At 35.9% G+C, this 21,435-nt stretch overlaps 1 protein-coding gene across 3 annotated transcripts in view; it reads right to left on the reverse strand.

Moving 5' to 3' along the window:
* AK8 (adenylate kinase 8) overlaps positions 1–21,435 on the reverse strand; it is a 152,767-nt gene that overhangs the window by 76,596 nt on the left and 54,736 nt on the right. For all 3 annotated transcript variants that reach the window (XM_031954899.1, XM_031954897.1, XM_031954898.1), the window contains exons 6-10: positions 14,514–14,595; positions 14,313–14,384; positions 11,068–11,268; positions 6,631–6,762; positions 3,107–3,196 (exon numbers count right to left, since the gene is read on the reverse strand). In XM_031954899.1, coding sequence (XP_031810759.1) covers positions 3,107–3,196; positions 6,631–6,762; positions 11,068–11,268; positions 14,313–14,384; positions 14,514–14,595 — 577 coding nt within the window. The remainder of the gene's footprint in view (positions 1–3,106; positions 3,197–6,630; positions 6,763–11,067; positions 11,269–14,312; positions 14,385–14,513; positions 14,596–21,435) is intronic.

Here is a 21,435-nt window from a genome sequence, read left to right on the forward strand (position 1 = left end):
GGGTGACTTGAGTAAACATCTTACCCTACACATCTCTATTGCTATCTAAAAAATATACATCATTTAATCTTATAGAATTCTATTTTACTTTCTGAAACTCATCCTGAAATATGTAGTCTCTGGAAACGAAGTACTGTTTTGGACTTTCTGTTGACCCAAAGCTTTCTTTGGCTAAAACACAAATTAAGAGAAATGTATGTATTCTCAGAGATCTTTTTTTTTTTTTAAAGTAGCATAAAAACAAAAAGACCAGCCCATTTTCAGAAATTTGCAATATTAATTACTCTGTCTAGCAAAAGAAGAAGAAGAAGAAGAAGAAGAAGAAGAAGAAGAAGAAGAAGAAGAAGAAGAAGAAGAGGAAGAGGAAGAAGAGGAGGAGGAGAGGAAGAGGAGGAGGAGGAACAAAGGAAGGGGGAAGGAAGGAAGGGAGGAAGGAGGGAAGAAGGAAGGGAGGGAGGAAGGAAGAAAGGAAGGAAGGGAAGAAAGAGAGAAAGAAAAAGCAAGCAAGAGAAATCTCATCAAAAAATTACTAGGTTGAGATTTATAAGTTATTTTTCATGAGAATATAATCTTTCAACACTTTTCATTTCAGCAAAAATCTACCACTATCATTAATCTGATGTTGTATTAAAGAATCCACAGAAAACATCTGTCTACAATGTGCCCAACAAGTGGTCATCCAGCTTTTGCTTCAATTTAATAATGATGATGATGGTAACTTCTTGAAACTGAGGAAAAGAGATTAAAGTGACTTGCCTAACGTCACACAGTTAATAAGTATATGAAACAAGATTTGAACTCAGTTCCTCAGACTCTTAAGTCCAATGCTATATCCACTGTCTCACTTAATTGCCTTTTTAAAATAGCAACTTCCTTAGGCAGTCCATTCCACTTTTGAACAACCCTAATTAAAAACAAAAACAAAAAACAAAAACTGTTTCTTTACACTAAATCCAAAATCTTTCTTTATGCAATTTATACCTTGATAGTTCAAGCTGCCAAATCATAATACATTTAGTTTTCATTACCCAAGCTACAATAATAGAAAAACTGGAATAAAATCTTGGATTGGCCAAATCTCTTCTCCAGATTTCTTTCTTTCTTCCTTTTTTTTTTTTTTTTTTTTTTTTGGCTGAGGCAATTGGGGTTAAGTGACTTGCCCAGGTCACTGCTAGGGAGTGTTAAATGTCTGAGGCCAGATTTTGAACTCAGGTCCTCCTGACTTCAGGGCTAGTGCTGTATCTACTGTGCTATCTAGATGTCCCTCTTCTCCAGATTCCTTGCAGTATATATATATATATATATATATATATATATATATATATAGGTTCACAAAGCTTTACTTCTTGAATCAGTTGTCAGAAACTTTATTTCTATTTGTTTTCACAACAGAGAAAGCACAAATTCTCTAGTCATTCTTAATCTAAAATTAACAGTGGCCATCCCTTTCAGGGAGCATGTCTGGTATTATGTGTAGTCCCTAGAATTGAGCCATATTTGTTGGTGACACATTTGCCCTTTCTAGTGAACTCTTTGAGAGAAGGCATGTAAAACCAGAGGCCTCCATGTTGATCTCCATGTGCCTCCTCTCTCCTATTTGACATGAAGGGGTGTGGGAGGTCTCCATGAAAAGGACAGAACTTTGAACAGTAGGAGCTATCCATTTAGCAGCCTCCAAAGGGAGAGAAAATTTTTTAGTTTCTTCTTCCTTTCTTCTGAATATGGGGCTTGGGACTCCAATAGCTACCCTTTGGGCTTTCTCAGGGGAAGGAAAAGGATTTCTTCTTATCCTTTTAGCAGCTAAAGAATGTACACTTGCCTAGGTGAATTTGAGAGTAGACTCTCAAGGTTTTGGCAGCCTCTTCTGCTTTGTCTTTTGCTGTTGTTTTTTTCCTGACCAAAGATAACTAAAATTGAGAGGGAGTTTTGAACCCAATGAATCCTTTGGGAGTTTTGAAAATCTTGGGTTCTTCAACTGGTTCCAGCTTCCCTGTAACTACTACAATGCTTCTTGGAAGAAAAGATGCCCAGTGAGAGAAGAATGAGGCAAAGCCATGCTTGTCAAAAGATAAAGACATTTTTAAAAAAATGTTTAGACAGTTTTAGACAGTTCAGAGCTGAGGTGAAAATAAACCGTCTGTTCCTATCTTAAGTGTTTGTACGATGCTCTAAGGATTTGTCAGTACAGGATTTCTTTTGTGGTGGAGGAATTAAATAGCTGTCCTATAATTGATCAATCTACTTGTCCATGAATATCTTTTTAGAAAGGACCCTGTAAATCCTTCTTGGAATATGAGTTAAATCTAAGCTTTGCTGAAAAACATTCTCCAGAATTCTATTTTAGAGGATGGAGGCATAACAAGCCAGAGAATTTGAGAAGATCCTTTTCTTCTAGAGGAAGAGTTATAGTCCCCTCCAGGACTGACTATGGTCTCTGAGTCCCAAGCCAGAATCCCTTAATTGAAAGACCACTGGGCCTGTTACACTAAATATCACACCTTGGAGGGGGACTTTAAATGATCATTTTAGTCTCTCGACCTTTAGGTAAAAGAATATCAAATCTGCCTAAAACAGAGAGTCAAAAATTTAATTTCAAGTTCATAAAGGAACTATTTTTTAAAAATCTCTTTAAAATAGGGATATAGTTCCCTTCCAGCATTATAATCAAAGTGTGCCACAGAAGAAAGATCACTGGATTAGGAGTTAGAAGACCTGGGGTCTAGGCCAAACTCTGCTACTACTAAGTCATTCTACTTTGTAAAATTTGGGGGACCTCCACTTCTCCATGAGTAAAATGAGGGGGGTTGGCCTAAATAATCTTTAAGGTCTTTTCTAGTTCTAAATTCTGAATAAGATTAAGTTAGGAACAATCGACATTAGTGCAAAGCAGGTCAGTGTCCATAAACTTGCCTTACTTGGGGATCCAACATAAATATATCCAGGAGCTACTCATGATTAAAGCATATGGATATTTGTTTATAAACCAACCTATCTCTAACTCACCTGGTTATCTTTCCCCATTATGAACCCTCAGAGTATTCGTATTATGGATTATTTCTCATCAGAATCTGGAGCCATTTGGTGTCTAGCAGGTAATATGACTCACCTTGCATTTTCTTTTGAAAATATGGCTGTATGAGTTCTCCAATTCTCGAATTGCTTGCAACGCATTCTTTCAGTAGTTGCCCACAGCAGACTGAGGGAAGAGAACAGAAAGACATAGGTTAAATTTTAAATAAGATGGAAAGAAGAGAAAAATAAGCCCCAAAGCTGCATGCTAGAAAAAGGTCACTGTGGAAGGAAAAAAATAAAAGGGCTTTTCTCGTATGAGAGTATAGCCAAGCAAAAACAAATATCATACAGAAACTGAGCAGCAAGAGCTGTGGAATGAAAAGGAATGCATTTGGTGAAGAACATATTAAAAATAGAAGGCAAGAGAAAAGACACTAATAAGATATGTCATCAAAATAGGAAATCCAGGAGGACCTAGTTTAAGCTCAGAATTACAGAGCAAAATTGGAAAGTCCCTGACTTCATGGGAACAAACAAAATATCCAGTTTGGAAATAAGTAAGCACAATTCTCTAAATGATGGGTCCCAAATACATTTGTGTTAATAACATTATTATATAGGAATTGTTACGTGCATAAGAGCCAGGAAGTATCAATTGCTGATTATGGGGACTATTTTTTTTTTCCATCAGCAAATTACTTCTAAGTCAGGGTGATCCCTGGTGAGTAATTTTCAAAATATGTCCAATGTAGTCATGTTTACACTGTTAACATTTAAAGACGTAATACCATCTTTGGGAGCAATGCCTCCTATTAATAACAAAGAACATTTGGTCATGGAACTTAACTTTCACATTAGTTGTGCTTTGCAGAAGTTGAATCTTCTCACTTTTGCCAAACCCTTTTCAACCTGAACCTGAAGCAAATGGTACTAATGAAAATTATATGCAAAAACTGAGGACTCCTTTACCAATAAAATAAGTTACCCATTATTTTGTTCATCAATGAGTATGTAAAATTATAACTATTCTGTTCAATGTACAATGAACTTGCTGTAATAGTAATGAAATATGCTTCAGAATCATTATAAATACCCTGGAAGTTTGAAGGGAAAAAACAAAATGGGATTTGTAATGAAAAAAAAGAGATATAACAGTATAAATATCAAGTTAGGGGTTCAGAGACCTGAGAGTCACTGTTAAGGGTCATGAAGATGTGCAAGCTTCACAATTCAGCTCTTTTAATGGGGAGTTGGAACACTTGATCTTTAAGGTTCTTTCCAGCTATAAAAGTCTGTTTTTGTGGCTTTGGATAAACAGTGATATAATCTGACAATTGCAAAGGATCCAGCTATATTAGACAAGATTCTAGAGGACCACCCATTCTCAGCTCACTTCTACTTCTTTCTAAGATGATGTTGGTTTGTGTTTCTGATTCAAATCCTTTTTTTCCCCATGTCTTTGCTAAAATTCTATATTTGAATCTGTAGTCCATCCTCAGATACTTACTAGCTGTGTGATCTTGGGCAAGTCACTTAACCCTGGTTTACCTCAGTTTTACCTCAGTTTTCTCATCTATAAAATGAACTGGAGAAGGAAATGGTCAACCACTCTTTGTCAAGAAAACTCCATTTGTGGGGTCATGAATCAGTTATAACTAAAATGACCTCCAAACAACAACCTGTACAATAATAAAAATTAACTGCATAAAAATGTTCACATTTTAGAAGCAGTATTTAAAGATTGTTAAGCTGTATCTTTCCATCTACCTACTTCTGGAGCCTAATATGAGGTCCTATAAGATAATAGTCACTCAATATGTCTACACTGACTAGAAGTTTGATCTTGCTGATTACTTAGTTTTTAAGGAAATGGTAAAAAGTGTGGTTTGGTAATTAGTAAGTGTGTGTATGGAGACAAAGCAAGGAGTAGTCCAGAAGACAAAGTTTTCACCACATATGCCTCAGAAAAAAATCCTTTTTAACTTGCTAGAGCAACTCAGTATCTCAGTGAAGAAATTCTGTAAATGTGTTAGCTATCTGCCCAAATCTTAGCTAGCTGAACTGTTTATTTATGGTTTCTTAAATTGATGAAGGACTGCTCTGTAGATCATAAAATTATAAATGCAAATCTCAATTGTCCAAGATAACAAAAAGGTTTCTATTCCAACATGTAATCCAGAAATAATAGCATGAAAAGGAAAAATTATGATGGGTCACTTTTAGCTTTTTTCTTAGAAAAATCTCACCAATTACGTTCATTTCTGTTCAATTAATTAATGGTGAAAAAATTCAAATAAAAACATTACTGAAAGAAATATATTGTATAAGATAAAAATAGAGCACAGAGATAATTACATAAGGATAAACTAACATTTCATCAATCTACTCCTTTTAAAAAATCTAGCACAATTGTGCTTTATCGGATCTCTTTATTCTTTATCTAACGTGTTTGCTGTAATAACTCTGTACATGTACAGCCATAATAAAAAAATTCAAACTACAAAAGCATCTTTAAACCAAGGATAACTCTGCATTTGCTATTCATTTGTGACAAAATGCCAATACACTCTATTAATTGCAATTAGGATTTTAATTATAAAAAGACAGGACTGAGTACATAAGCAAAATGAAATAGAGAACATACTATTCTAGACAAATTTGGCTTATAAAAACCAACATTCTATTGTTGCAGGAAGGGAAAATAAAAATTTTGGCCAGAATATGTACCTCTTCTCACCAACATAATGGATAACCAAGCAGCCATTCATTTTCAGTGAGCAAACACAGAGGCACTAATCCTGGTTATTCTGAGTAACTTTGGTGTAGAAAGTGGAGGGAAAACAACTAGAGTTATTAAATGCCTTTATCAACAGAAGATCCACTAGAAACTTCCAAAAGATGAAAATGGGGTGGGGGTATAAAGGTTTTGTAACTACATATTATCTTTAAAAATAAAATAGAGGTTGCTTCAGGGTTGCAGAGAGTTTAAGGCAGGGCCTTTAACTTTCACCAACTACATTGCCCTGTCTGGTGCTATTTCCTCTGACTTTCAAATCCTTTATGCTTTTTAACACATGCTGGCATCTAATGCTACCTGGGACCACCCTGTGAAAGGCCGGGAAAGCTCATTTCAATATTTTCTCTCCTGGTAAAATATTTATTGAAATGATATACAGGAAAAAGTCTCTATCCAGTTCAAAAATTGTTAGCCTGTAAACACCACCCTGGACTGAGGTTGTTGCATGTTCTGGTGTCATGCAACAACAACAGAAAATCAACCAATCAATCAATGAAAAGAGAGTCCTTATCATACAAGGTCTACACAAAATTCAAAGTATGAAGGTTATCTCTGGTGTATAACACATAAAAAACTACTATTCTAAAGGTTATAAAAATGATGACTAGAAAAATGTTCTAACTGGTTTGGACTTGCAATATATGGTTTTATTTGGTGAAAAAAATTTATAGCAATATTTTTCAGGGAAAAAGTTATTCTGCTGTGATGTACTAACTAAAAAATTTTGTGAGCACGTAGCAGGAAAGAAAAAAGATAAATGATTTCCCCCCTCCCTCCAAAAAAGTTGGAAAGGAGATGGAACATATGAATTAGAAACTTACCATTGATAATGCCATATTTCTGAGCAAGGAGAGCTGCCTGTAGACTTTTCCCACTGCCTGTGGGTCCACAAAGCAAAATCTTTGGAGTAAAAGGTGCATTCGACCGATGCTGGCTTTGGACATAGGTTAGAGCTGAAGAGAAAGGATAAAGGGATCATAAATTCAAGGTTCCAAATAAAAAGAAAACCATCTTACCCTTTGCCTTTCTTAATGGGAACAATTAAACTTTGTATCTTTGCTGAGTAGCCACCAGAGCAGCAAGAGAAAGTAATTATATTTCAGGGACTCTGTCCTCCATGGAAAGACATAGCAAAAGCGCGCAAAGGGGCAAAGAGGGGAGCAATTAATTTCAGGAGAAGCCGCATAAGCACCTGAGCATCCCCTGGCATTCTCTATAAAATACAGTGGCTTCCATGGACTATTCTTTCCCACATGTTCAAAATACTTGTTATTGGTATGCGGGCTGTACATGAATGGCATCGCACTGTGATTTCTAAAAAATCAAACAGGATTGTGAACTTCTTCATGCTTTATTCCTATTATTTTATTTGCATGAAAGAGGGGTGGTAGGAAGCCCCCAGAATGATTCTGCTCTCCCTTGTCAGAATCCGCTTTTGATTTCTACTGATCATGTCTGGTATTAGATGGAGGGTTCTAATAAATTTATTAGTCCAAGGGCCTATCTCCTGGGAACTTCTAAAGGACGGCAGGATTTGTGAAGAATAATCCGTGCAGCTGCACTCCGGTGACACAAACTTGGTTTCAGGTCCCCAAAGGGATGATGATCAAATAGGTCAGGGAGAAGGTGGGGTTTAGCTCCACAGGACCCACTAGGGTGTGCATGGCATTTGATGAACAAAGAGAAATGGAAACACGGAGGTGAGATACTCCTGGAAATGAGGTGACTATCACAGCTGAGTGCTTCAGGGGCCAGGAGCCATAAGAAAAAATAAGTGAGACCTCCTGAAACCAGAGGGACAAAAGCTGGGGAAGGAAGTCAGCTCATCAGTCCAGTGAAAAGGCAGACACTTTGGAGATCTAACAGCAGGTATTTTATAAGGTTGCAGGCCCCCCGTTGAAACCAGCTCCCCTTCTCCTTAACCAAACCTTCTGAGGAACAGGGGCACTGGCTTTGCAGTCAATTTGGAATTGCAAAGACAATTAGATTGCAAGTTGGTGTGTAAGGACAATATATTACTGCCTTTGGTCCCAGAATACCTTCTTATTTCCATGATCCTTCTAAATGGACTTTTTGGATTCTCCCACGCCAAGGAATGGAAGGAGATGCAGATACTCAGATTTCAGGAAATGGGACACTTCAGAAGAAGAAGAATTGTTCCCTAGTGTTAAAATTGTGGGAATTTCATAGTCAACGGTCTTCATAGATCTACAGAACTGAGATGGGGACTCAGATTGAAACTGGGAGTCCAGAACGTTGAGAGTTGAAAGTTACCCCAGAGTAAAGAATGTTAGAACATAAAATATTCAAGCTGGAAAAGACTTTATACCAATGATTGCTAAATCACAGAACAATGAATCCAGAAAAGTTCTGAGAATAAGATTTGAATAACCTAGGACATAGAACGTTAGAATATGAAGCACTAGATAGAGCTGGACACTTTAGAGCACAGAGTGTTAAAATACAGAACAGTGATTCTGAAAGAGTCCTGAGAATATGGAATGTTAGAACCTAATAACTAAATGAGACCTTAGTCCATAGAATGTTAGAACATAAATCATTAAAACTGAATGGAAACCTTAAAATGGCAGAGTTGGAAGTATCTCAAAGAGCCTTAAGTCCACCTTACTCATCTAGGGATGGGTAAACTGAGGCCCAGACACATTCTGTGAATTGTACTCCTCTCCATGGGGATAGAATTAATTCTTGTTTCATTGTAACATGTAGCCTGAATTCACTCCCCAAATAAGGAAAAGTTGGGGAAAGCTTGCCAAGGAAGAATCTTTATACTTGATCCTTTTCACAATCCAAAATGTCTAAAAGCATACACACTACAGGCAAAGCAGCCTGCTTACAAATGGTGCTTAATTTACAGTAAATAACTAACTTAATTAGAAATAATGATCCCCCAGACAGTCTCAACATCTAATTATTCTTTTAAAAATATCTGGCTGGTTGATACACTGCAGAGAGGAGGGGGAAAAACAAACTAGAGATTTTTTTATTCCAATTTTCAATTTATTTCTCTACATTATTAATTAATAATAATTAATATTCAGACACTCACATTTTTACTTACAATTCTAAGCATGAATTCTTTATGAACAATCATATGAACTTTTAAATTTAATTAAGTAATTTGAAAGTAATTAATGTATAAATTCAGAATCGAGGCATAATATAGACTTCTTGGTTGTTTATCTTAGAAGTACAGTGCTTGTTATTAAAGATCCTTTTGAGATGCAAAATAACTAGAAAATTATAAGTAATCACCAAATGGGGATTTTTTTTTAAGTGTAGTATTCTCTGGACTTTTTATTTATTTATTTATTTTTTCTTCATCAATTTCAGAATATAATGGTGTACCCCAGATATCACTCAGGTAAAAATCAAGCTTCACAAAACCCTTCAAAGCAAAGCCAGCTTACTCTTATCACACTTCTTCATATAGTAGCTCTTCAATTAAATGCCCCAAGAACAGCTAGGAAGACAGTGTCTACATAGGTAATATTATCAAGGGTGATTGCTATGGGTGCCTGACCTGGGTAATTAAATCTCTCAAAATCTATATCTCCTTTTCTTCAAGAGGTTTATTCAGATAATTGCCTTAGTTTTCTGCATTGCTCTGCCTGTGTTGACAGATTACATATAGACACTCTTCAGGCATCCAAGCACCTTTAGGAAACTGATGAATTTTGCAGATAACTGAAAGGTGAGCCTTTAAGCACAGGGGAAAAAAAGATATTTAAAAATGCTGTTTTGGAGATGGAAATATTTCTAAAACACATTATATTCTTTTTTGAATAAACAGGATTTATTGAACATAATTTTCTTTTTTCTTTATGATTCAGGAAAATAATTAATGATCGCAAATGTAGAACTATACAGGAGTCACAGTGATGTGCTCAAAGGTCTATTGAAATGCAAAAAGCTCTTTGCCCCCAGATTAAATTACATTAAACCTTTTGAGAGGTTGAGTCTATTTCTTATAGTTTTTCCTAGCTTATTCCTTCACTATCATTTCTCTTTAAAACTTTTTGTTTTCAGGAAATAAATATGGAATTTTCTCTTTCTCCCCTGACCCTCAGCACAGGAGAGGGAAGAAAAATGAAACTTATCTAATAATATGCATAATACAAGCAAAATAAATTTCCACATTGGTCATGTCCAAAAATGTTTTTGTCATTCTGCATCTTCCTGACAGGAGCTGGGTGGAACACATCATTACTGGGCTTCTGGAATTATCATTAGTCTTTGCATTGATAAACTTATTCTTATGGAGCAATAGTATTATTTCACTCATATGTCATCTTTTGTTCAGTCATTCCCCAACTGGTAGGCACCTCATTAGTTTCTAGTAATTTGCCACTATATAAATAGCTTCTAAAAGTATTTTAGACAGGTTAGTCCTTTTCCTGTTTCTTCATTCAGTTTAGAGAATGGGTCTAGTAATGGTATTGCGTCAAAGAATTTGGGGTTTTTTTTGCAGAGGGGTGCATTGCATAATTACAAATTACTTTCCAAAATGGCTTAATTGATTCACAGACATAAGCAATGCTCAAGTATACTTTTTTCTTGAAGCTCCTCCGATATTTCATATCTGCTTTAATTTGCATCTCTATATGCATTTTTTGATAGGATGATAACCTGGGATTTCTTCCTCTGAAAACTGCCTTTTTACATTTTTTTTGACTATCAACTGGAAAATGAAACATTCTTATAAATTTGGATCAATTCGTCATATATCTCAGAATTGAGATCTTTATAGAAAATTTTATGGCAAAGATTTTCCCCAATATTTCCTTTCAAATTTCATCTGAATTAAAAAAAATTATATAGTTAGAATTGTTTATTTTTCCTCTTTATCCCCCTATTACTCATGAATAAATTCTTCCCTTTTCCATATATTTGAAAGGAAATTTCTTCTTTGTTCTTTCTATTTATTAATGATGTAACCTTCTATATTCAAATCATATATTCATTTGGAGCTAATCTTACATAGGGTGGCTTAACCTTTCTTACTATTGTCAGTATGGCTGTTTTTTTTTTTCAATTGATAATAAACATTTAATAAGAAACTACTATTTGCAAGGGACTATGCTAAGCACTAGAGATTTAAAAAAAAAAGGCAAAAAATGACCAGTTTATAGCCTCAGAAGTTATTGTTAGACACTGGATAAATAAGATGTCACTATATCTTGATGACCATCTTGAACAGCTCTGGAATATTTCAAGTGATGCCCTGAGTTTATATTTACCCTGGTAGAAGACATCCACACAAGGCTGGTCAGAACTGATAATCTTCAAAATTTTAGGATAAGAAGGGAGAATCCTAGTAATGTTCCTGTGGTACTCCATTAGCCTTTTGACTGTTTCCTCCTCGGAGATGCCCAAAGGTACCTTCAGCCGATTTTGAACTTCAGGCTCTGAAGGCCAGTCAAAAGTTGTGTGATAAACCTCTGAGGAAAAAAAAGAGGTGGGGGGAAATCTATTAGAACAAAAGGGCATTGCTCAAAATCACCAAAGAATTGACTGTTGAGGATTATATATATATATATATATATATATACATATATATATATATATATAATCATACATAATCATAATATATATATACACACACATATATATATATATATATATATATATGCCATCTGCCACATTTTCAGTATTGTACCTAAACTTAAGCTAATATAAAGCTTAGAAATCTTTCACCTATGTTGTTTGGTTATGATCCAACATTCATTCAATTATTCATTTAATAAATATGGGATGAAGTGAATAAGTTCTTAGTTCAGTTCCCAGGTCTTCTCTTGGGTTTTATTAAATTGAACAAGAATTTAACTTCTTTCTGGTTCAGTATATTTGAAAGGAATGAATAATCACAGATTACAACTGAAGAAAACACAACCTTATCTGAAAGATGGCCAGAAGCCAATGGAACTTCTGAATGAAGACTAGGAGAGACCTTCATCGTAAGCAAAACCTAATTAAGAAAGTGTTTATTGATACAAAGCAAAATAAATTGTGATATTTTCCCAAGCCAAATTTAAATGATTTTGTGAATTAGTTACCACTTCAGGTTTTCCATACCACTTCCCCACCTCTCTCAGATATTGGCTCTTCAGGTAGAGGGAGAGGAAAAACTATTTCCCTTGGTTCCTCACAGGTTCCCTCCTTCAAAAGATGGAAGAGGCTCTGACACAATTATCATTTTCATGTATTCCTGGCTCCATTCTAAAAGGTAGATGATCAATAAATAATACTCCAAAGACATAAAACCACACTCCTGAAGTCACAATTGCACATCACTAATACATTCCTCAAAATGCCACGGGCTGTTTTAGCAGTTTATGCATAAATTTCCTGCTTAAAATATAGTTCTGAGAACAAATGAAAAGTTCTCATCTTTCTCATAACATATAACATAAAATAAAAATGCTGGCATAGATAGATGGATGAGGTCCTAGCCCAGAGATAGACTTAATCCTGAATGAATGAATGAAACATTTAAGTACTTAGAAAATGTCAGGAATTGTTCGAAGACCAGGAGACCTAATTTAAAAAGTAAGACCCTCCCTATTCTCAAGGGACTTTACACACTTCAATGGGATTGGAGAGGGCAGGGAGAGGGCAAGAGAGAGATAAACATGGAAATGTTCAGTTGCAGGGTAGATTTAAAAGCCCAGAAGTTCTAAGCATTCAGCACTAGAATGGATACTAGGACCCAGGAAACTGGAAGGGCAGCTTCCTCTTCTTACAAGTCCTCTATCTTACAAGAAGAATTGTAGTTGGTGGCTGTCTGCTCATCAAAGTGAATAGCCATGACTACTGTGCGGGAGCGAGTAGGGAACTAGAAGGATCTAGCCCATTAGAAACTGGGAAAGGGCTCAAGGATCTGAGTGAAATGGAGATTCTGAGCTCCTTCCAAAAGTGGGGAGAACTGACAGAAAGGTTTGGCGGGAAGGGCACTCATTGGCACTTGTTCCATCAAGCCTTCTGGCATCTACTTGGATGGAGGAGAGCAAGTTCTCTCTCATACTCTTGATATAGTTATTAAAAACCTATCCTTCCTAAAGTGACCCTGGACAGGCCTTATCCTCTCTCATCTCCACTTTTCTTCTCTTCAAAATAAAGAAGTTGCACTAGCTCAGCATGTTCTAAATTTAATACTAGAAATATTATCCTCTACAATTTCAAAGAGTAAATTATGTGTACACGAAAAATACTACATGCCACATGACATGAAAATAAGCTTAATTTCCTCAATCTTAATCTATTTATTTCCCTGATTACTTCTCATCCCCAAAGATAAGCAACATCCCCAGGTCTCTTCAGATTAGTAACTAAGGGTTTTCAATATGTTTCAATTCCAAAAACTTTCCAAGGTCAATTTGGGCCACTAGTTGTTCCCCTAAACTCATATTCCATCTCCCAACTCTGTACTCAAACTTTTTTCTGTGTTTGAAATGTACTTCCTCATCCTCACCTCTCAGAATCTTTGTCTTCCTGAAGAGATCAACTCAGATGCCAGTTCCTCTATGAAGCCTTCCCTCATCCCCACAATTGTTCATGTTCTCTTCCTCCTCAATTGTTTTTGTATTATACTTATTCTCTGCAGATGTTAAATTCTCCTGGTAGAATGTAAGCCAGTGGAGAGCAAAGACTGTTTTGCTTTGCCTTTGTATACCCAGAACCAAAAACCATACATAATAGGTACTTAACAAATATGTGTTCTGTTGAATTGTCAAATAAGTTTGGGAAGTATTACATTAAACTTGTTTCTCACATTTTATAAGTCTATAGATTTATGAATCTAAGAATAGAACTGGGGCAAAGAGTGAAAAAAAGGTCACCATAACTAAGATTTCTTTATAAGCCTTATTCTACCATCTTGATATGATTAGTGTCTAATATACTATTTTAATTTTTTTTTAGATGAAACCTGTCTGCAGGAGTAAATCAGTCAATAAATAAACAATAATTAAGCACCTATTATTATTTTTAATTAAAGCTTTTTATTTTCAAAATATATGCATAGGTTTTAAATTCACTCTTTCAAAACCTTGTGTTTCAAATTTTTTTCTCCCTCTCTTACTCACACCCCCTCCCTTAGATGACAAATAATTCAATATACATTAAACATGTGCAATTCTTCTATACATATTTCCACAATTATCATGTTGCTCAAGAAAAATCATATCAAAAAGAAAAAATGAGAAAGAAAATAAAAAGCAAGCAAACAAAAAGTAAAGTGAAAATACTATGTTGTGGTTCACATTCAGTTCCCACAGTTCTCTCTCTGGGTGCAGATGGCTCTCTACATCACAAGTCTGTTGGAACTGGCCTGAATCACCTCACTGTTGAAAAGATCCACATCCATCAGAATTGATCATTGTATAATTTAAGCACCTGTTAGAAGCCAGGCACTGTGCTGTGTGCTAGAGATATAAAAAGAGGTAAAAGACAGTGTCCATTCTCAAGAAGCTCTCAATAATATTACCTCCATTGGAAGGATCAATCCGTTTGCCCAGATTTCTCTCAATCAGGACAGTATCCGGAGCAGTCAACACAACTAGAAAGAGAAAGGTAAAAAAAGAAAAAAGAAATAGAAACAGAAACGTAGGTTAAAGATACTTTCCACTTTGTTTCTGTATTGGAGGAACGTGGATGCCATGTGAGCCTGAGACCAAATGCTACTTACCAACATGCCTGGGAGAGATTCCAGAAGTCTGTATCATCAGTGCCTGTTCTCGAGTTTCAGGAATACCATCCAAAATCCAGCCCTACTCAGAAAAATGAAGAAAGGCAGTTTTTGAAATGAGGACAATCTCTACTCTTAATTAAACCTGAAAAGTCATATGGGAATGAACAGAACCCTAAGGCACAAATGTCACTGTAGAACATCAAGACATTTTCCCCCCACACACTCACTTCTACCACTACTTTATGCCCCTCATATTTTTTTCATTTTCTCTTCCGTATCTCTCTCTCTCCATCTTTTCTCCCTTTTCTGCTTTTTCCCTGTTTTTTCCTTTCTCAACCTTTTTATTCCCCCAAACTATAGCCTAGGTTTATCAGTAGTGCCCATAGGTTGGTACTCTCCTTCCCTTTCTATCTTACAGTGTCATCAATTAAGTTAGAGGGACTTGACTGCTACTAACTTTACCAAAACACTTTTTCTTTCTCAAAGTAGCTTCTTAATCCTAAAATTGATTTGAGCTATTAATACTACTTACATTGCTGAAATTACTGACAACTTTCTGATTTCCTGATTGGTCATATGAGAATGGTCAAATATATACGAAAAAATGGTATTCCATAGACATATAGGAATTTCCCATAAAATTATCTTTATTCTGGAATTAAATAACTTTATTTTTAACTTGTCACCATGAATTACTTTCCATTTCAAGCTGCTCCCTGCCAAGTTGTTCTTGCTATTCTGAAATGTATTTTTAACAGCAGTGGAAAAATACATGATAGGTAGATGTAGATTACATCATGCTGCCAACAGTGACTTGTGCACAATTATCATTAAAAAAAAAAAATCCCACTGATTTTTGAGAACATGTAAGACATGTGGACTAGTCATGCATCAAGAATGAGGAGAGATGGACAATCTGAACACACAGCACTGGTTATCTACTATTTTTTTAACTGACTAGGATTAACCTTGATTTTATTCTTCTCATGCACCATGATAAATATGGAAATTTATTTCAAAGAATTGCACATGTTTAAACTATATTGGATTACTTGTTATCTAAAGGAGGAGGCTGGGGGAAAGAAAGGGAGTAAAATTTGTAGCACAAGGTTTTGCAAGGGTAAATACTGAAAACTATCTTTGCATATATTTTGAAAATAAAAAGCTATTATTAAAAAAAATTTCTTGATTATAGTCTATAGAGGATTTTTTTTAACCATGGCATTTATACATAGTCAAATGATTCTTACATTTTTTCTTCTCAATCTAATCTGTTTTCTACATGTTATTTTTTTCTGAGAAAGCCTTCATCTTCTTTCCTTTTTTCAATTTTTGACTATTATTTTTTTTTGTTGCTTCATGAAGTCATTGACTTACCTTCAATCCATTCTAATTTTTAAACAGTTTATTGCTTGGACAAAATTTTGTACTTCTTCAGCTAAACTTATTTCTCTTTCCATTTCTTTCTTCCTTAGTTCTCATCTCTTTTCAGTTTTTTCCTCAGTCTTTATTTCATTTATTTTTAAAAAATTACCTTTTTTAAAAAAAATTACTTGTTTCATGTCTTCCAAGAACTCTGACTAGTTTTGTGCCCAAGCTGCAGTTTTTTGTTTTTGTTTTTTTCTGAAGAGATGTTTTGGAGTCTCTTTTGCATTTATTTGTGTCTTGAGTGTCCCTCTCACTGTTGTGGTAGGAACTTTTGGGCTTGTTTGCCTGTTCTTCCAGGGTCTTGTTATTTAGAACTGGTCTCGGTGCACTTTTGAAGGGAAAACTGGTCCTGTTGTGACTTTCTTGTTCTATTTAGTACTGTGTTATTCCAATACCTCAGGAACAATACCTGGAGATCTATAAGCTTTCAGTGTTCTCAGAGTGGTCTGATCAAGGTTAAAGTCTGATTACTGCCCACCCTGGTCTGAACTCTACAAGTTCCTGACCTAGGTTTGGGTCTGAGCAAAAGTAAAATGCTACTGGATTTAGGCCTCTATTAGTCAGTTGGAAAGCTGTATTGGCTCTGAGCAGCCAAACTGTAGATTTCCAAACCACTAACAACATAGCAGTTAATACAGAACAATTTAATTTAATTTAACAAACATCTATTGAACGCCTACAGTAATGCAAGTCTCTGTATGAAGTGATGCAAAGAAAAAAAAACTATTATTTTTTCCTCTCTAACAAATAACATTTGTAATATGGGATTGGCTTTTGGGGAGTGGAAGGGGAGAGTTAGGGATAACTATAATGGTGGAGGAAACAGAAAACATATATAAAAATTTATTTTAAATGTCATGTTTAACAAAATAAACAAAAATACAGTACAGCTTAAAAGAAAAAAAGGAAAGCAGCTTCTGTTTTCAAGGAATTTACCTTATATTTAGGGATGTACATAAGTAAACAGAAAACTAAGAACAAAAGTAATTTGAGGAATGAAAGAGAACCAAGGGGGAAGAGGAAAGGCACATAAGCTGATCCTTGGAGAAAGCTAGGGATTCTGAGAGGTGGAGGTGAGGAGGGAGCACATTCCAGATGTGGTGAAAAGCAAGCCTGCACACAGGGGCACAGAGACAACAGATGGAATGTCAAGTTCAGGAAATAGCAAGTAAGCCAAGTAGGATGTGAAGTGGGAGAAATGAGGGCTAAAAAAATCTCTCTTGAAAAATAGTCTGAGCTCATGATGAAAAACCCTATCTGTATCCAGAGAAAGAACTGATGGGAGTTATGAATTCAGATTAAATTACTTACTAGTTTTCATTTTTTTTCATGTTTTTTCCCCTCTTTTGGTCTGTGACCACATGATGAATATGGAAATATGTTTTGCATGATTGCACATATATAACCTATATCAAATTGCTTACTGTCTCAGGTAGAATGGAGGAAGAAAATTTGGAACTCAAAAAAATTTAATGTTAAAAATTGGCTTTGCATATAATTGGGAAAAATTAAAATATTTAAAAGAAAGGAAGAAAAACTGGATCCAAATTTTGAAAAACCCTTAAAGGCCAAGCTAAGAAGTTTGCATTTTATGAAAGAACACTAGGAAGCCCCTGAAGATTCTTGACGAGGGTGACTTGATTAGCCCTGAGCTTTAAGAATTTTGGTAGCTTTATGGGAGAGAGGATTGGAAAAGAGAGAGCCAAAAATCCAATTAAGAATTTCAATTACTTAGGCAAGGGCATGAAATAGAGTGATAGCTAAGAGAAAAGAGAAAAGGACGTAGATGCAAAAGATGTAAAGGTGAACAACCCAAGGATTTAAAGTCAGGTGAAGTTTTTAATAACTATACTGTCAAAGTGTAATTCATCTTCCAAGGCTCCCCATGACTAGATTCACATTAGACCATGAACTGGTCTGTTGCTTTAGGCCTTTTCCAAAGGGTCACATTCTCTTATATCTATTTCCCCCAATTCAGATTTTACTATAGAAAAATCTTCAGAAAGTATCTCAAGTTTAAGTCTCCACAAGATCATTACTGGCTTCCAATGATTGTCCTTCATTCTCAAAAAGAGCCATGACATCAGAGAGGCGATGCCATGACATACAAGTAAACGGTACTTAAATGAGGTGGAGGTGTGCAAAGTCACCAGCCTCAGGCTCCCCTCTAGAGCCATCTGGGCCCAGTGGCCAGATATAGATCAGGATAACTGGAGGTGGTCCTGGATACAGGGGGAGACCTTGGCCTTTTTAAGCTAAAATTTTAACAGGCCTCAGTTTGATTAAGCAATGCCCATTTAGTGATTAAGGTTAGGTAAGAAATGAGACAAGAATGGCCTCTTTTACCTAGCAAAAACAACAACAACAAAAACAAACAAAAAAACAAAATCAGTCTTCGAGGGGAAACCCTCAAGATTTCTGGACAAAACCAAAATGTTTGCTATTTATACTCACGCTAAGCCATCAGAGCCCAAATAATGACCAGGTGAGGTTTGGGCTGGGACCTACTGCTGGTCACTCCATGAGAGTATTGACTCCCACACAAGCATTCAAAGTAGCAAATGCTACTTTGTAAAGGACAAACTTCATTTCATACCTCAGACAATACAGAATGCAAAGACATATTTGGACATATTATGTGACTCAAAGGAGTCACAGGAGCCCATCAAGGGATAGATTTTAAAAAATAAAGTACTTAAAAAACTCAAAGAAGTCAATCAGAATTTTTCACTTTTGAAGGAACTGAACTTGGGTTACCACTGGGAAATACTGACATTCTAGAGAATCCCACATTTTTCAATCCAATTCAATTCAACAACTATGATTCTAAGAATCATAGTGTCCTTGTTCCTAGTAGATAGAGGGAATTCCCTCCTTTCCCCCCTCCCCGCCCGCCCGCACTTATTCTGAAAATAGGCACAAGGGAAAAGAGCCAAGAGCCATTCATCACTCATTTACATAGGCTAACACATAAACCAGATCGATAAGGGTTCTTCCCAAGAGGCCTTGCCAGCTAATCATCTTGGGGGAAACCTCAGCCACTGGAGATTAATAAGGAGCTTATGTCCTGTCTTCTCAAAAAAAGTGCCAATGGGCATATCCCCAATTGCCAAGAAGTGTTCATCAGCTACTCTCTGGATATCTGCTCTATAAGCATATCAAATTGATCAAGATGATCATTAAATTAATGTGGAAAACTCCTTTGTTTTTAACAACCTCTCCCTCCCTCCCCAAAAAACCCCACAATTTTTTTTCTAGGAGCAATGTAATGTAGAATTACTAACCTAGGAGTGAAGAGTTCTGAATTTCCATTCTCACTTTGCCACTTATTTATTGTGACTTAGAGCTTTCTCCAGGTCTCTTGGTCACTCCTAATTCATACTATGAAGAGATTGGACTAGATGGTCTCAAATATCCCTCTTCCTACCTATTATCACCTGAAAATTTATGGGAGAGATTAAAATGATTTGCTCAGTAATGCAATATTAAAATCAGAGGCCTTTTTTTAGGTACCTTGAGTCATTTTTTGTAAATAGGTGTGGATAACATACACATATATACATATATATGTATATATAAATACGTCATGTGCATGCATATATATTTATATTATACACACACATACATGGTAGGTAGGTAATCTAATGGCCAATTAGTTCAAATAGAATCAGTTTTGTGTACTAAGTTGAACAGATCATTATTTTAACTCTCCATTTTGCAATTGGTAAGACATAATGCTATCAAATGAAAACTAGAAATGAACTGTCAGATTTCCTGTAAAATATTCTTTACAAGAGATCTCACTTTAAACCAGATACTTAACAGAAGTTGGCAGTTCTAAAGATATATTTGTTGGAGCCACACAAATACAAGAATTCCAAGAAAGGTCAGAGGGTAGATTGATAGGCATGAAGCAACAGTCAAGGTCATGCACAATAAATAACTGTTGATTTACAGAAAGAAATCAACTTTAACCTACCAACAGAGCGAGGGTTAACAGAAAACAAATGTCTTTCTCAATGTATTATGTGGAGAGGAGAATTTTTCCAATATTAAAATATTTAGGTTGCAGCAGCAATCGAGTGAAGATAAAAACAAGCCAAAGAGATTTGAAAAGCAAAGAACACTGGCAAAAATCAGGCTTGCTTTCATTATTTTCTTAAATTATACAGCAAAACTCAGAGTCACTGAACCCCTCATTTCTAGAGCTAATGAAGCAATAGTGTTAAAAAAAAATGTTAACAGCCTTTTGCTCCCTTAAGTCCTTGTTATAGCCAGCTAAGTGTTGGATTGCAGTTCTTAGAAAAAAATAAACATCTACAAATTTAAGCGATACTACAGGACTAGAGTGGAACACCTTGCTTTTTAAGAAGCATGGTATTTGATATATCTCCCACTTAAAGATCTTGAATTTGAATCCAAATTTTCTAAAAATTTATCCACCTCCTAATTCATTTTCCTTTTCTTTGAGATATATAAGAAGAGTTTGTTTGTTTTTTTTTAATAGAACAAATTTGTCATTATGCTTCAAATCACTTTTGGGGAATGAAGGAGGTTGATGTAACATCTTCACTCAGTACCTTAAAAAAGGCCTCTGCTTTTAATATTGCATTACTGAGCAATCATTTTAATCTCTCCCATAAATTTTCAGGTGATAACAGTATGTGGTCCAGAGCTTTTAGAACTATTTCAGGGGAACATATCTCACTGACTTCTTTTGGGGAAAGTGGGACATTCCAATTACATAGGAAAAATGCAGCAAATGAGGAACAACTCCCTAATTAGCCTGGCTTCACTGACGCACCATTCTCCAGGTGCAGAAATGAAATAAAAAAGGAATGGAGCAAACCAGCAGTCAGCCGTTCCCAAGGTCTGCTTTCTCAGACTAGGATGAACGATAAGGTCACCCAGGTGCCAAGAAATGAATTATTCCCCCCAGGACTCCTAGGGGAAAGAGAATGCCAGTCCACGGAATGGCAGCAGTATCAGAAGTCCAGAACTCCGCCGCCGAGGCAGGCTGTTTAGCCAGCCAAGTGAGACATTTTATCACCACGCCTGCCCAAGTCAGCTGGCTTGGATTCCAAAGAGCTAAAGGGAGCCATAAAGCAGATCTCTGTATCAAGGCAGTTTCAATATGGCGACTCTCCAAGACAGAAGCTCTGAGTCTAGCAGGGTAGCTCAGAGAAGATCTTTCTCTTTCAAGTTGCTCTTAATTTTAGGGATTGTATGCAGCTGCCCAGCTTCAAAATGGACTTCACTTGCTAGCCTAAAAGAAAGTACTTTAAGCTAGAGAGCAGACAGCTTAATGCCTGCAAATTCCAGTGAAGCAAGAGGTTATAAATCAGGCAAGAGCATCCTTCACTAGCAGTCTGGGGCACCAAACACATGTGGAATAAAAGCTATAGTTAGGTTTATAGGTCTGATTTCCAGGAGTCTCTGGATGCTAAGGTATCAGTCAATTTCTAATTAGAATATATTATCCATCTTCTTG

The sequence above is a fragment of the Sarcophilus harrisii genome, chromosome 2, assembly GCF_902635505.1.
Source record: "Sarcophilus harrisii chromosome 2, mSarHar1.11, whole genome shotgun sequence".
NCBI classification, from domain to species: domain Eukaryota; kingdom Metazoa; phylum Chordata; class Mammalia; order Dasyuromorphia; family Dasyuridae; genus Sarcophilus; species Sarcophilus harrisii.